The 17,142-nt window shown below is 37.4% G+C and overlaps 1 protein-coding gene across 3 annotated transcripts in view; it reads left to right on the forward strand.

Annotated features, from left to right (window-relative positions):
- Positions 1–17,142, forward strand: part of eml2 (echinoderm microtubule associated protein like 2) — a 46,912-nt gene that overhangs the window by 22,536 nt on the left and 7,234 nt on the right. For 2 of the 3 annotated variants that reach the window (XM_015394044.1, XM_015394045.1), the window contains exons 5-16: positions 7,122–7,150; positions 7,802–7,931; positions 8,200–8,349; positions 9,833–9,902; positions 10,753–10,863; positions 10,945–11,040; positions 13,268–13,402; positions 14,647–14,746; positions 14,855–15,009; positions 15,838–15,963; positions 16,049–16,180; positions 16,266–16,333. In XM_015394044.1, coding sequence (XP_015249530.1) covers positions 7,122–7,150; positions 7,802–7,931; positions 8,200–8,349; positions 9,833–9,902; positions 10,753–10,863; positions 10,945–11,040; positions 13,268–13,402; positions 14,647–14,746; positions 14,855–15,009; positions 15,838–15,963; positions 16,049–16,180; positions 16,266–16,333 — 1,302 coding nt within the window. Of the gene's footprint in view, positions 1–721; positions 849–7,121; positions 7,151–7,801; positions 7,932–8,199; positions 8,350–9,832; positions 9,903–10,752; positions 10,864–10,944; positions 11,041–13,267; positions 13,403–14,646; positions 14,747–14,854; positions 15,010–15,837; positions 15,964–16,048; positions 16,181–16,265; positions 16,334–17,142 lie in introns of those variants that run through there. The other variant, XM_015394046.1, reaches the window with a different exon arrangement.

Here is a 17,142-nt window from a genome sequence, read left to right on the forward strand (position 1 = left end):
TCTTTTTCCTCCGCCACACTTGTCTTGCCTACTGTTTACGCGACTGTGTGTGTGCATGTGGAAAGAGGGTAGTGGCTAAAGGAAGCTAGTTAGGAGGGCAAAATAGATTTAGCGCCACCGCAGCACGGGAGTCAGAATTACATCCAGGAGCAAGTGTATAAAAATAGACCGGAGGAAGAAAAAAAACATGAATCAATACTCTTGCAGTCGTGTCGATGCATCAGATCGTCAGCCGATTATTATTTACACCCCTAATTCAGACTATGAGAGATTCACAGTTTATTCATAATGATGTGGGAGGCTGATAAACTCAGGGAATAAAAAACAACTTTAAATAAGAGTTATTAATGCTGAAACCAGATGTTTATCATGGGGGTGGGGTTATTTTAAGGCATTAATTTTGGAGAGAATTCACACAGACATCAAACAAAACCTGCAGGCCTGTAGGTGTAAGATAACCAAAGATCCTCTATAAAAAGGATCTAAAAACAACAAAACAATTTAGATAAATAAATATTTTGTATTTAGATAACTGCTCCCTCTTAAAAATAATTTTCAACTTTTGTCCTCCACTATCAACCAGCTTCCCTCCTGCTTCTGATGGATCAAATTTCCAACCCTTCTTAGTAAAGGGTTGTGGTTACTGGGTAGAAGGGGGCGTTGCTTTGGTTTCTAATCTGCCCTCTGATTGGCTGTCAGGACCCTTTAGGCTGAGCTAAAAGTTTGCAGAGGAAAGGAGGAAGTGTGTTTGCTGTTGTGGCTGTTGAAGACAGACGACACTAACTGCTCAGTTTGCTGTAAACTGTTAACTCTAACGGAAAGGCTGCAGACATGAAGCGATCGACCAGGTAAATACCTGCTTCACAGCATAATGTTTATACCTGTAAAGTGTGAGCAGAGAGCACTTATTGCTGTTTCTCCTTGCAGTTTGGTAGCCTCAGGTGGGTTTTGACTCCAATTTGAATGAAGTATGGATTGCTCAGTCACTATGGCTGCTGAAACCCATTAAGGCTTTAATATCCCTGATAACATTCAGCTTTAGCTCTGCAGGATCAGAAGTTGAGGCTCAGCTTGAGGAAGTTTTTTTTTCTGTTTTTGTGTTTTATGAAACTGTTGTCACGCGAACAGCTGGATGTGGTTAGTTTCTGCCTCTACAGAGCTGTGGGGAGGGGCAGCAGCAGCAGCACAATGACATGAATTAAAGACAAGCCGTCTATGTTGGTGGGCTGGAGATGAATTATGCCATTCTGACAGGGTGGTTTTATACTTTAAGGTTGTTAGTTGAGCTGTCATTGAAGCTGTTTGGTGTTTATCAAATATAGATGCATCTGTCAGCTGTGTTTCATTAGTTGGTGGGGCTTATTTACTTCCTTTAAGCAAACAGACCTGTGGGATGTCTCAAGTTATAAAAAGCACAAATGGATCAGGAAGGTAGATGTGACAGAAGGCTGGGCGTGCCGAGCTCGGCGGATCTGTCACTTAACTGGTTATCATGTTAAACCTGCAGAAGGGATGCAGCCTACTCTTTGTTCTGAGGATGAACAGAGCCTTAGCACTCATCCAGGTTCACCTGAGGACCTCCTTATGATCACCTGCTGCTGATTTACTGGGATTCATCAGTTTGATGATTTCACTCTGAGGATCAACTGGAAGGTTCGAGAGTCGAAATGCAGCTGCAGGGGTTTTGTTGCAGCAGGTTCCTACAGGCCCGGAGCCACTGGGACCCATGGTTATAATTATCTCTGCTGTTCATCCCTAGCTGATAACATTGATTAGACTTCCTGCTGAACGGGCAGTAAACACTGATTGGAGCCTTTTGCACAGCCAGGATCTGGTTAAACACTAATTTCCCCTAAGTTAATAACAGTTAATTTTATACATAGTTTAAGTTGGTTCATTTTAAAGCACAAGATTCATCTTCCAGTGTTTGATTATATCTAAATGATGTGATTCATCTATCTGTTCAGTGGTAATAGTTCCTGTAAAATGTGTTCTAATCTTTTGCATCATCTTAGTGAAAATGTGCAGAGAATGTACTCATAAAGTTGCCCACTGCAGCACTTAAGTCCTAATGGATCAGTAGATGGATGCGTACTTGACCGCTCCCTCTCGCCCTCATTTAAAGGAGGTCCCAAACCATTAGTGAGAGAGAAGAATCTATTTCCTACTTTCACATTTGAATGTGGGGCTTTCTTCTATCATCTCAATGCTTTGTTTTCTTTTAGATCTTTTTAGATTTCTTTAAAAAAAATCATGACCTGGTGTATAGGGAAAAAGTTAAACTGCCAATGTGACTAAATGTGATGAAACTCCTGCTGCATGCAATAAGAGAGGCCTCAAAAAAGCCCAAATGACAAAAGGTCACATAAATTATTCTTACTGCGGTCGGGATCGGGTCTCATCTCTGAAGGGTTTCAAACAATAAACACCTGAACTCAGAAGAGCTGAAGCAGAAATGTTTGAGGTTAAACGAGTCGGTTCTTGTTTTAGATTTTAAATATTGGCAGATTTATTAAAATAAAATAATCTTAACTAGTTTTTCTACTCCTGGTGCCGCTACCTCATCGCTTTTTGCTGCAGGGCTGAACACTCAACCAAATCAACAGACAGCTTTACAGCAGGAATACAGCAGTTCATATGGCAATCTATTTTAACATTTAATCATCCAGGGATAATTGAAATAATGTATAAAAAATTATATTATTAAAAAGAACATGACCAATTCTTTAGCAATGAATCTGAGTCTGGTTTAGACATTTTTGATTAATCAGTATTGGAGTTACTCACTAGAGTCGACATTATTTTCTCTTCACAAAAAAAACATGGCAAAACTACTTTTGCATCCTTGCTCAGGGAGAAGGGAAACTTGCAAAAGTCAGGCAGACTTGTAAGGCTGGGTGCGCCCATCACAGGGCAACACGGTAACACACCGGAGAAAGAATCATGGCCATTAAATACATAAGGGATATTTGTTAACGCTAATAAATCTTCATTCATGCTTTTGGACTTTGGGAGGAAACCAGGAGACTGACCAAGACAAACCACGCATGTATAAGAGAAGCATGTTAAATCCATGCAGACAAACTCCCAGGCTGGGATTTTAACCTCCTTCTTGCTGCAAGACAATAGGACTACCTGCTCATGTACTATGTTTAGTATAATATTTATAATGTATTTATTTTATATGCGACTTTTGGTTTTAGAGTACCAGTAACACTTGATAGAATTAGAGATTCATACAACCTGAGATCCATCAAATTGTCTTTTTTTATTAGGTTGACGTTTTCTTTGAAACTATTAAATTACTAGTTTATTTAGATATTTATAAGTTAGTTTTTGCTTTAAAAAAAAAAAAATCCTTCCCATATCCCAGTAGGGTTTTCTCCTGTTCCCTGTCAGTCTTTAGTTTAGGCTTTGAACCCGGAGAGCTGTATTTTATATTTTGACATATTATATTATGGTCATCCTAAATGATAAAACTGCATTCCATATATCCATCAGCAGAAAGAAAACTTCCAGTACTTTAATCCAGTTTGTTTTAGGTTGTCTCTGATGTTTGTCTTGTAGTTTCACATAAGAACTGGTATTTCAGTACACAGCCTATTTCATTATTGGGTGGTTTCCATCTTTCTGTGTTTGAATTTTATGCACACATGCTAGAGGTTATTTTTGCTTTGTTTTTTTTTGTTTTTTTAATTTCTGCAGAAATGCAAGCAGAATAAATGTTAAATTCTCATGTTTTTTGCAGCTTGTCCATCCATTTTTTGTTTTCAGAGTGCAGGCAGGCAGAAAATGTTCTGCATGCTAATGGTCACTTTGTTTGTGCATTTTTTCCCTCTGGGAACCAGGAGACTGTTACACACTATGAGAAGTTTTTAGATGTGGAGTTATTTGCCCTGTTTGGTTGCCAGTCACCCAGCATGCTCTGCTCTAATTACTGTTCCTATGGCAGCCTTAGTCTTTGATTGGCTGCAGTCCTGCCACGCCTCATCTCCCAGCCAGAGCAACACGCAGAGGTCCAGAGAAGAACTGAGCCTTTATGTGGTTAGTTGAAAGAGCCGACGTCCGGCCTCTTAGCCTCCACCTGACCAGAGACAGATCAGACGGCAGCCTGTTCTTTAATCTTCTAAAGATGCTTTGTCTCACTGCAACGCATACAGGCTTAGATCGCCTTTTATGACTCATCATTTAGCTCATCTCGTGTTTTCAGGGAAGCCTTTTGAGGCTGTTTTTTTAGACTGTTGCAAACAACTAATTCTCTACTTTACAGTTCTGTTTATTTGTACCCTTTTCTCACCCTGTTTGAACCCGATTCAGATAGTTGTCATCAAATCTTCTGTAACTGCAGTAATGTTTAGCCTGTCAGCTGATTTTCTGATGGGGGTCTGACAGGATGGGTTTACTGGTCAGCAACAATGAAAAGGTGCAAATTGTTTGAATGGCAGCTGATTCAGGAGGAGCAGAGCACAGAGTCCTGATGGACGGGTTTGATCATTGGATTTGTCAGAAGCTGAATAGCTGTTATTTCGCATTTTTCAACCCAGATAATGTGAAGAACTTTTTCTGTTTAACATTTAATCTGACAGGCTGACCTCCACATTTGGCCCACACTGTGTGCAATCCTTTCTTCTCTTCTTTTTTAATAAAGTGTACAGTGGGGTTTTTGTACTTTATTCTTAACTTAAAAAATGTTTATTGCCATGTAACCAGGCGACCTGTCGGCTGGATTTCCAGTGAGAAAATGAAATTGTCCAGCAAAGCAAAGTTGAAGTATAAGCAGGGTTATTAAGCTTCACAGTATTCGGCCCTATCAAACACACAATCTCTGCCTTAAATAGGCACAGCTGATGAAGGACTGAACCATTTACATGAAAAAGAAACAATTTATCACTTCGATTTTAAAACACACATTTAAATCAAATATATACACACATTTACAGTTAACTTTTTTATTTTTTTATGATATAAACTTACAGCGGAAACCCATAGAAATCCCAAAAACTATGTGCACAAATACCCCTATATTTGCCAGGGACTCTCTCAGAACAAAAGGCTACATGGTAAATATTAAAATACACAATAAATATTTTAAAAACCTTGTATGCAAATTGTTCTTTATGTGCAAATCTATGCTTAATGTGCAGTGCTAAATAACATGTCCTAGTGCTAGCAAAGCTGTTTTTTAATAAAGTGCAATGGCCCCTTAAAGTGCTTCAAGCTATTTGCATAAAAATAGTCCCAGTAATGAAGATCTTTTCATTACATGCCCTTAAAAAAACCCTACATATTATCTCTAGTCGAAGAAAATCAGACTCTGCAGAAAGAATGTAAAACACATGCATCACTGAAAATACTTGAGCTTAAACCCATTCTCATCTCTGCTTGAAGCTCCCTTTTTTGTATTGTAGTGATGTTAAGAGTAAGATCATCAAAATGTATTTAGTTAGGTGGTCAGTTAACTTGCTGCCTGTGGCCTGGCTGCTGAAAGTAGTGCTTTAAGTTGCATCGTGGTAAATAAATTTAGTCTTAATGTAATCTATTTTTTTTTTGTAATATTTTAAAAAAGGACAAAATTTCCACCTTATTTGTGAGGGAAAATTCTAGAAAAAAAAACAGAAATCCACCGATCAAGTTTTTTTCCGATACAATACTTGGGCTGAGTGTATTGGCTGATATCTGATACCGATTCAATCGGTCTGACTTTTTAACAAGTTAACTACAGTGGAAACATTTGGATTAATTTTGATTAATCGATTATTGATATAATCATCAACTACTTTAGTAATTGATTAAACATTAACTGGAATATAGAGACTCTAAAACATGCCTTTAGTTGACCACTTAGTGCAGTAATTATAACAAAATTGTAAAACAATATACATAAACATTTAGCATTTAAGATTTTTAAAAAAATATGTCTGAATATGTCATATCTAGGGCTATAACTAACAATTATTTTGCAAAATGATTAATCTGTCAATTATAATTTTATCTATGAATCGAATAGCTAAAGATCTTTAACATTTTTTTAAATGAACAAACAAAACTAAACCAGGTGAAACTTAAACTTTTCCACTTGAGGAGTAGAGAATGAATAGAGAATATTGATAGACAAATAGATTTTCTTGTTTTTTTTTTATCTTAAATGCAACCCAATTAACCCAATTAATTGTTTCAGCCCTACTTAAAACCAGAACTCCTTAAGTGGAAAAGTGTTAGTTTCACGTGGTTTCATTTTCTAAAAAATGTTCTTTAAGTAATCCCTGGCTATCCCATTATTAATCGAAAAATACTTTACAGATTATTTTGTAACATTTACAAAATAGTCGTTAGTTGCAACCCTAGAATGAACCCTATATGTTGCTATGTGAGTGAAGACTAGGCTTGTTTTAAACATTGTTAAAAAAGGTAAATTAACGCAGATATAAATATACTTCATGTTGTTTATTAGGAAATAAGCAAGAAAAAGAGACAAATGAGCTTCATGTAAAGTGTACTGAATTTGATCTTCAATATCAAATCCCCGATATCCGTTTCAGCTAATTAGTCAACATCGGAGCCGATATCTGATTCAGCTATTAGATCGGTGGATCTGTAGAACCAAATATTTCCCCCAGCTAGAAACCTGCTGGGGGAGGAGAAGTGATGCTGTTTAATACTATAAAAAAGCCTGACCAATCTATTGTGTGGTTTCTATAATCAAAATATCTCTCCTGAGCAGTTATCAGATGCCACCGATATTCTCATCATGTAAGATTTGTCGGCCCGAGTTTTCTTTTGTGGGTCTAAAGACCGGCTTATTGTTGCTTCCTGGTTTCCAATCTGCAGCTGAAAGCTGTGCTCCACATTGTTTTTCTGCTGACTTTGATGTTTCCTTTTGCTGCCCACTTAGAGTAAAGGGGGTTATAGCCTGCAGATAAAATGATTTGGAGGAGGAATTATAATGGAGCTCATTGTTAGGGAATTATAAAACACTTTTGACTGCATCTACTGTATGTACTGTAGGTTTAATAAACTCCCTGGCTGCATCTTTTCTATCTTTCATCATAAAAAAATGGTTAAAGTTGCTGATCAATGTACAGTATACAGATTGTTGATTATTCTTTTTTTCTCTCACTCAGCAAATCCAAAGAATGCACCTACAATGCAGGTAAAAAAACATTTTTTGATTTATAGATATCACTTTGTTATTGTCTGCTCTGTGTTTAGAAAGCCATGCAAAAGATTAAACTTTCCTTTTTTTACATCACAACCTAAAACTGCAATGTATTTTACATAAAAGACCAAGACAATGTGTTGGATAAACAGGAAGAGGCAAGAAAATGATAACTTGTTAAATGTAAAACCTCCATATAAAGCCCAGCAGTAACAGGTTTAAAGCAGGATGGGGTTATAAGATGGAATTCAAATTTTTTATTTTTGGTTATTTTTATAGCTGATATAGAAGATGGCGGTGGGAAAGATGTGTAATAAATATATAACAAAAAATGTGATAAACATCCATGGCTGCTACATGACAGGATTTGAATTAAAAGACCCGATAAGGTGGAAATATATCTGAATGAGATATTATTTACAGATCATCACAACTATATTTACGTTATGACTTTCAAAGATGATGAATTGAATGTTTTTCTTACCCCACATAGATTTATTTATTTTTTATCTGGTCTGGATGTTTATAGCTTCTGTCATTTTTCCGAATGCTACTCTGCTTTTCTTAGGCTTGACCTTCTCTGCTTTTCGCTGCGTAGAACCACTGATCCAGACGGGTTGTTTCTCTTTTTATTTTCTCCCCCAGAGGACGGCTATGTGAGGATGTTCCTCCGCGGTCGTCCTGTCACCATGCACATCCCTGACCAGCAGAAGGAGGGCTACAGCCTGGACCAGAAGGTGGCACTCCCGGACAAGAAGCTGAAACTTCAGTGGGTGTATCCTTGAAATAAGGGGGGGGAGAGAAATAATTAGGGCTCTGTTTCTTCATTTAGGGTCAAAAGAGAGTAAAAAAAACAATTGTTTTCTATTTTTTAAGTTTTGTGGAAATGTATACTGATTATTCTATTCTAGCCCTTAAATAACGCTTGCTATGAATTTTTTTATTTAGGGTTAAACATAAACCGTAAACCAGCTTTAACAGAAAAGTTCATGATCTTGTACATTCTTAGCAGCTTCATCTTCCCTAACCCAGCTGTGCGTCAGATACGGCTACCGCGGCCGCGACTGCCGCTCTAACCTCTACCTGCTGCCCACCGGGGAGATTGTCTACTTCAACGCCTCAGTGGTGGTGCTGTACAACACAGAGGAGCAGCAGCAAAGACATTACCTGGGACACAACGACGACGTGAAATGGTGAAGAAACACAACTAAATGTCATGAGAGGGTCTTTGGAGCAGTCTTCTTTAAACTTATTGTCAGATGCAGAAGCTTCTAGTCTGGAAGTAAAGCCAAAAACTTTCAGGAAGGGGGGGGATACAGGAATCTCTTTAGGCTCTTCTATAAAGCAAACTTTGACCAGAGATTAGCCCTCTGGACGTTTAGAAAAAATATCACACCTTTTCCTTTTAAACTTCCAGAAGGTCCTGGTCTGAGGATACCTGCAGTTGATCTAAAGATTGGGTTATGAGCTTAGCAGAGCTGATTGGTCGACCCTGACCTCCAAACATCTGCCATGTTGCCGCTTTTGTTGCTGTTTTTTTTATTTTATACAAGATTAATATTTAAGCAAACTCTAAGTGATAAAAAAAAATGGGCCAAAAGGAGTAGTCGGTTGTGACAAAGCACCAGTTGTACTTTCTCCATTCATTTTCTAACAACCAGCAGCGTACAGGCTTCAGCTGGGCTTTGCTTCTTTGGACTTTGCTTTTTATCTTCTGCTATCTAAAGGCCTGTTAGAGTTTTCACTGGAACCACAATGATGGATCTTATTATCTAACTTCTCACGCTGCCTTTAACATTTTAGAGTTCAATTATTAATTCCATGATGGCCCAGCTTTATCAATTAGAGCTTTCAAGAAAACATCTTTCTTTCACCACACAAGGCTTCAGGATTTCCTGTACCTCCTAGACTGCATCAGAATTTTCTCTGGAAAACTACTGACCTTCTGCTTTAGTATCAGATATTATTGAACTTTGATTAAATTCACTCATTTTATGTTTTTGTATTAATTTGGTGATTATTTTTATTTATTATTTGCCTTTAAAGTTACGTTTTTTTTCTAAAGAAATGTTAAATTTATTCAAACTTAATAAAAATAGTTGAACAAACAGACGCTTTGCTATGAGATTGTAACTTTGTAAGGGTTTCCACAGCACATGTCAGGTGGTTCTTCATGGTTTGATGTGGATTTCTCTAAACCGTTTGCTCTGTTGATGCACACAGGTTTCTTTCTTCTATCTTAGTTTTCAGTTTTATTGGAAAAGTCTGTGAAAGTCCCTGTTTATTCAATTGAAACAATTGTTTTGCTGTATGAACTTTCTGCCTGCAGTCAGATTCCCTGAAAAATCTCTTCAGGGAGGCGTTTAGGTTCTTCTCCCACCGCCTCTGTTTTAATTACTCCATGTCCTGCTAAAAATGGATTCGCCTTCAGTCACAAACATTGCAACATAATAGAAATAATTACACACAGTCATTTAAAGGTTGCAGACGATAAGGTGCCACCAGTTTATTTTGAAAAGTGTTCAAAATGTCTATAAAAGTTATCTTTCCCCAGGAGCTGCACCAGTTTTACACGTATTAGATGGTGGTTGTGAACTATTGGCTCATGTGTTTAAAATAAAACAGAAATGTTTGGCGGGCCACGTGTCTCATTTTTCTCTCATTTGATCTTCTCAGCCTGAGTGTTCATCCTGACATGGTTACCATAGCAACAGGTCAAGTGGCTGGAAACTCCAAGGATGGAAAGGTACAATGAATCCCACACTTTAAGCTAATGCTCTGCATCGTCACTAACCAGAAAAAGGAGATTAGAAGCTGTATGTTTAAAACTTTAGTTCCGTTTATCCTTTTTTTTGGATTAACTAGATTTTTCAAAACCTTTTTAACAAATTTGTCTCATGCTTTAAACAAAGAATATCAGGTATAGAAAGTCCCTCATACAGTCTGAGTTTGAAGCTATTCTGTTCATTAATTATCCTTATTTTAGATGGTAATTAAACCCCAGAATGAGTGTTAATGGTATTTACTCTGACACAACAGCACATAAATCAAATCTAACCCTGGAAACATTTAATTTAAAACTGCTTAAAGACAGAAAATCTGCATTTTTGAGTTTTGACAACATAAACTGAACAATGACTGCTCCTTATATTTTATTTAAAACACTTTTGAATCATTTATGTTTTATTTTTTACTGTCAAAAGAATCGCAGTTCTTTAACTTGTAGACTATAACTATATTTTCTAAACTTCTTTGGATTTTGATCAAAGGACAAAATAAATACTGTATAAATATACAAAGATTTTATGCCAACGTTTTATATAGAAGATGTCCATCTTGATTTGGTTCTTTTTCTGAAATAGTTTGAGTTCCATTCGAATACAGACCAGATAAAAAGTCAAGAACTTGAATAAAACAGAATGAGGAGTTTTCCATCCGAACAGCCAATTAGTTGTAAACCTTTTCTTAAGTTGTTGCATTTATTTTTTGTTCATCTAAGTGAATTGGAAAATATTTCTTGCAGTTTATCATTAAATTCTGTACTTCTACACATGTTGGTGTTTATTTTATGGATTTTCCGTCTTCTACCTGTTCAGCTGCTCGCTCCCCACATCCGCATCTGGGATTCTGTGAGCCTCAACACGCTCCATGTGATCGGGATGGGGGTGTTCGACAGAGCAGTTACCTGTGTTTCTTTCTCGAAGTCGGTAAGCAGCATCTCCTCCTGCACTGCAGTGGGAAATGACGTGTTTATTTGTTTTTATGGAACATCTGTTTGCTTTATTCAGAATGGTGGTTCCTTCCTCTGTGCTGTGGATGATGCCAACGACCACATCCTGTCAGTCTGGAACTGGCAGAAGGAGAAACAACTTGCTGAGGTCAAGGTAAGCTGTGCCTCATGGAGAAATATTTTATCACCATATCAACATTTTGGTATCTGTATCGCAACCAGCATGTATTTCGATACTTATCTGTACTTTAAAAAAAAAGAAGACCAAAATATTACAGACTATACTCCAAAAAAGTTAAAAGCAATCCACTGGCTTTGTTTCCAAGTTTGAAGACGTTTCCCTTCCCATCCAGGAAGCTTTTACTTTTTGAGTTTTTACGGCACTAGTGGCTGGTTTTCTGGACAGTAGGCTGACAGGAAAGGAGGCATGAGAGAGGGGCAGAGACATGCGGCAAAGGATTTGCCGGATTCAAACCCGGTCGGTCGTGTCGAGGACTAAGGCCTCCAGACATCGGTCGTGTGCGCTAACCAGTGCGCCGCCAAAGCACACCCAGGAAGCTTTTTCCAATTCAAAATTTCAGGAATAGCGTTGAATCCAAGGTTTTATACAATAGCTCAACAAAGGCTTGTTTTTGATTTGAAAACATGCAAATTGGAACGGCCGAACAGGTCCACCCCTTTGGAATGGGGGTGGTTTGGCGTCTTTTGTTGGCCTGCAATGCCTCATACCCGCCTAAGTGTCTGAAAGGGGGTCGATAAAGGGGATTGTTGGGCTGCCTGAATAGGCGAGGTCCTCAGCTCTCCTGTGCAGGGGCTGGGGCTGCGATGATAGCGGGAAGGGAGTTAATCATTCCCGCTATTTGCATGTTTTCAAAACAAAAATAGGGCTTTGTTGAGCTACAGTATAAAACCTCTAACTAAACGCTATTCCTGATGTTTTGAATCGCAAAAGCTTTCTGGATGGGAAGCAAAACGTCTTCAAACTTGAAAACGAAATACAGTGGATTGTTTTTAACTTTTAACTCTGGTTGACTGAGCATCTTAACCAAAACATTACAGACTATATTTTAATAAAAAAAAAAAAAACTCAAAGCAATAACATACCAATCAGTAAACTAATAAATAAAACATAGATGGAGAAGTACATTGAGAAATGAAGAAAGTTTCTTCAATATCACTCATTACATGTAACTTAACAGACTTTTAGTCTTGTTTCACCTACCTCATTGTTGCCAAGCTGTATTCCGTCTACCATTGTCAGCCCTTGTCTTGAAAAATGTGTTTGCAATATATTCTTATGCATATGTGACTGTGTGTCTTTATATAATTTACTATGGGGGAAGGATGAAGGCGGTTAGGGCGCCTCGATAGTAACATGGACAATAATACAAACACTGTGATTTAAGGATTGTGATTCCTCATAATGTTAATGGTACGTTGGTCACTGGTCAAATCTCCATGTTGAAGTTTTACTTTGGATACAGCAACGCTGCCCTTGGCTTCTTTTTTTTTTCAGCTCACAGCTTTTTTTATTTGCTGTTTGCTGTTGTCTGCATTTGTTTTTATTCTAAAACAAAAGTCATAAAAATAAATAAAATAACTGCATGAATGATGAATAAAACAAAGAAAATCTTCCATTGCACACAATTTTAAATTAAATAAAATGTAAAATGATTCTCTCCTCACATAAATTGTATATTTAAACATGAGATTCAGGCAGAGGGGCAAACAATTATCAGTAATGGCAAGGAAAATAGAGGGATGCAACATTATTTCTAAAATGTTATTACTTGTCATGCTTTGCCCAAACCCAAACAGAAGAAATGCATGTTGTCCAAATTAAAAGTGCATGGATCGAGCCGTGCTTAGACATTTTTAATTAGGACATTAAAGTCATGATATTGCTAGTTTTGATTGTATCTGGGGTGAAAAAAAATAAAAAAACTTCAAGCAGAGATTTAGATTAGTGGAAAAAAAAGATTAAAAAGTTGCTGGTTTCAGTTGGAAGGAGGGAGAGAAGAGCAGCAGGGCTCACAGCAGCTCTCTGGGTAAAACCACCTGCAGACTGATCAATGCTTTTAGGTGTTTCACTGAGGTCTCCAACAATGCAAAGAAAAGTCACCATATGCTTGAAAAGAAAAAGTTACCAAAGGGATCTGAAAACTCAGTCATTTGCAGCAGTGTCCCCTCAGCGCTGCTGCAGGTTGCTGTTGGCAGAGCTGCAAATTACGCTCCCAATCAAATGCCGTATAGTATCATTTTTAAACGCTACCGTACCAAATTAGTCCTGATATGCCCAGCAACCGTAATTCAGTGTTTGCCAACCTAAATAAAGATGGGCTGCAAGTGAGAGTAATACGGCATTTCTTTTGCTCCTGCAGTGCTCCAATGACTCTGTGCTGGGCGCCGTGTTTCATCCCATGGACACTAATCTGATCGTCACCTGTGGAAAATCCCACATCAACTTCTGGACCATGGAGGGAACCACGCTAACCAAGCGACAGGGACTGTTTGAGGTACAGTAGGTTCACTGTAAGGTGAAGAACTCGATCCTCAGGCTAAACCCTGTAAAATGACGCTTTTCTGATGTAACATAACTTTGCTCTAGTAAAAGTTTGGAACAGCTTCTGAGCAAAGATCAGAGGTCTAAAGAAATGATTACATTTGAGACATCTTAATTTAATTTTATTGTTTTTTTTAAACAACAGTAAAACAGTATTTTAGAAAGAAACATTTTGTTATTCACAAAATTTCTGTTCAGAACTTGTTTATAATTAAGGAAACCACAATTAAACTCAAAGGTATTCTAACTAGAAGTTTTTGTATTTTACATTTAGTTTTTTTCTGACAGGAAATAAAACTAGCATTTCAGATAACATAAACTATCAGTTTTTTTATATTTGATTTAATAAAATTATATGTTCAATATGATTAAGTCTCCTCACTCATTGATGGAGGAATCTTTATTGGCATCATAGAAAGCAAACCGCTTATTGGCTTTGATCTTGTCTCATCTTCGTATAAGTCTCTGAAGCTGGAACGCCTCTTTGCCATAACCCTAATCTTTCGCTCCCACCTCCAGGGGATTGAAGGAGGATTTCTTTAAAATAATTATTTTGTACTGTAAAAACACTGAGGCTTAATTTTCATGAAACACTCGAAGAAAAATCATGATTAAAAACTTTTATAAAGTGTCAACTAGGGCTGAAACAATTAATCGTGATTAATCGATTGTTGAAATAATCCTCAACTAATTTAGTAATCGATTAATTGTTAACTAGAGAATAAAGACTTTAAAACAGGCCTTTAAGCTGACAGAGCAACCCATTTAGAGAAGTAATTATAAAAAGATTGTAAAAATAATATAAAGATTTTGTATTTAAGGTTAAAAAAATTAAATTACATCTGTCAATATGCTCTATCCACAACTCAAGTTAAATACGTTTTAGTTTCAGTTGGTTTAATTTGGGAAAAAAAATCCTCTTTAAGGTTTTTTTTTTTTTTATCCAAATATTAATTGATTAATCAAAAATATGGTCAGTTTAATCTATTAGCAAAATAATCATTAGCTGCAGTCCAAGTGTCAGTATTTATGTGCCACATAAGTTGTTTATAATATAAGGTAAAGTGAAGGTTGTAAAATTGTATTTTCAGTATAACCTGGTGCTTTTCCTGCTTGTGTTTAAGATTAAATCTTTATTCATCTAATTTTAAGAAGCATGAATATTAAAGCTGTGAATCTCTGAATCTGTCTCTGTAGAAACATGAGAAACCAAAGTATGTGCTGTGTGTGGCTTTTGCTGAAAACGGAGACGCCATCACAGGAGACTCCAGTGGTAACATCTACATCTGGGCCAAAGGTAGCCTCCCAATCACCCACCTGGAAACCTTTAGCTCAGTGCTCATGGATGATCACTCTACAAATACAGAAACATCCAACATGTCTGCTGTCCTCTCTGCTCTGTCAGGCAGTAACCGCATCAGCCAGGTGGTTTCAGGTGCGCATGAAGGGGGCATTTTCTCCGTCTGTGTCCTGAAGGATGGTACCATGGTGTCTGGAGGTGGGAAAGACCGCAAGGTGGTGCTGTGGGAACACAGCTACAAGAAACAGGCTGAGATGGAGGTAGGAAGGCTGCAGCTGTCCTTTATAAAGGAGAAAATGATGAGAAGAGGGTGGTGACAATATTTCCCGTTGGATTTAGAGACTCTGGAAAGCCTGGAAATGATGTATCCCTTGGCTAAAATGTATTTTCTCTCCTATGATCTTCATTTCTTCTCTAGTTTCTTTGTTTTTTTATTTTGTACCTTCTGTGCCCTTACCTCTTTCCTCCCTTGTGTCTAATTTTCCTTACTTGTGAACCATTTTCCCTCTCTCCTTCTTCCTGCTGCACTGCAAAAATGTAAATATAAGAATTATTTTTTTTTAACTTGAATTAAGTGTATTTTATTTTTTATTTAAGCAGATCAGAGAATTTTCCAATGGAATAAGTTGATTCAAATCTAAAATAAGAAAAAGAAAAATCTCTGCTATCCTATTTCAACAGAATGATATCTAATTATCTTATTTTAAGGCAAGGAAAGTTTATTTGCGTAGCACAATTCAGTACACGGACAATTCAAAGTGCTTTACATGAATTGTATAATAAAATAGAAGAAAATTAAAAGCCTATAAAGATTTTAAAAAATTAGTAAAACAAATACAATAATAATAGAGACAAAAATATTTGCAGATCATGTTATTTACCTGCTGAAATTAAAAGATAAGCTCTTATTTTAAGAACAATCCTTATTTTCCAATCCATTTTTGCAGTTTTTCCCCTCACTCCTTTCTTTTTAGGTAACATATTAATATGGCCTGTCATGGTGTAAATAAATTCTGTCTCCTACTTTTACGATTCAATTAACTGATTTCAGTTTGGATCCATTCAAGTTCTCTGCTTTCTGTGTCCAGGTGGCTGAATCCCTGGGCCCTGTCAGGGCTTTGGCTGAAGGGAAACCAGGTGAACTTTTCGTTGGAACCACCAAGAACGCCATCATCAGAGCGGCCTTCCCCGATACCTTAACCCCTATAGTACAGGTTAAACGCCTCAAACTGTTTCCCTGTAAATCTATCCTCCCAGCGTTACAGACCTGGGCGTTTTAAAGCCGATCTGTGTTTGCAGGGTCACACAGATGAGCTGTGGGGTCTGGACATCCATCCCTCCATGGAGCAGTTTGTTACCTGCTCACAGGACAGACTGGTTCACCTCTGGGACACCCACAGCCACCAGCCCCTCTGGAGCAAGACCATCGAGGTGAGGGGAACAAAAAATAAATAAATAAATGAACATTTAATAAATGAGCTAATCAAACTAAAGAAAATCGAATTGTCTTTTCCAGGATCCAGGAAGGTCTGCAGGTTTCCATCCCAGTGGAGCTGTTCTGGCTGTGGGCACCATGACTGGAAGGTCAGTCCAGGAACATTTTGCTCCACAGCTGCAATAAAAACTTCACTTCTAGCCTCAGATTCTTGTCTTGAGCAGTTGCCTCTATGATTGTTGCCACTTCTTGTAAAGATTTGTAAAATGCCTCCAATTATACTCATACTGAAGAAAGTTGATCTTCTCTCTGGATATATATTTGAAATCAGGCTTTATGAATTGACTTATTATCCAATAAAACAACAATTTTTGATAGTTGAGGTCCCCAAAACTTTATTTTAAAGTTCTTGTAGGTCAAGTAGTATAATGCAATGTGAACATGTGTTTTAAAGGTGAACTGGACTGTGCTTTATGGTATCTTTTACATTTAAAATGTCACTGCTTTCCTTGATAGGCCCTTGGCTGTCTCCTACAATTCCCTTTTAAACATTAATCTTTGTACTGAAATATTCTTTCTGTCAGGATTTGTGGACATTAAGAGCTAAAGAGAAGCAGCTTCTCCTTGTCAGACCCTGTAATTCAGTGAAGTCAGTAAAAAAAGATTCAGTAAAAAAATATGCATGCCCAGGAGAAGGCCAGAGGCTGGAAGTTAGAGGGGATTTTGCTGGGAGTTGCTGGGGAGTAGGCTGCAATTTAGCTGTCTATGCTGTTCTTCAACAGTTAGCTCTGACTGTTTTTTTTTTTTTTCTTTCTCTCACTTATAATCCTGGTGCTTTGCACAGTGGAAAGATGAACTCAGGTCCTTGTGAAGATGTGTTTTTCACAGTTTCAGTTGTTTAAACTTTTAACTAGTTGCTCTGATTGTAGTCCTGGTTAAGTTGACAAGAGAATCTCTT

The sequence above is a fragment of the Cyprinodon variegatus genome, unplaced genomic scaffold, assembly GCF_000732505.1.
Source record: "Cyprinodon variegatus isolate N-32 unplaced genomic scaffold, C_variegatus-1.0 Scaffold668, whole genome shotgun sequence".
NCBI classification, from domain to species: Eukaryota; Metazoa; Chordata; class Actinopteri; order Cyprinodontiformes; family Cyprinodontidae; genus Cyprinodon; species Cyprinodon variegatus.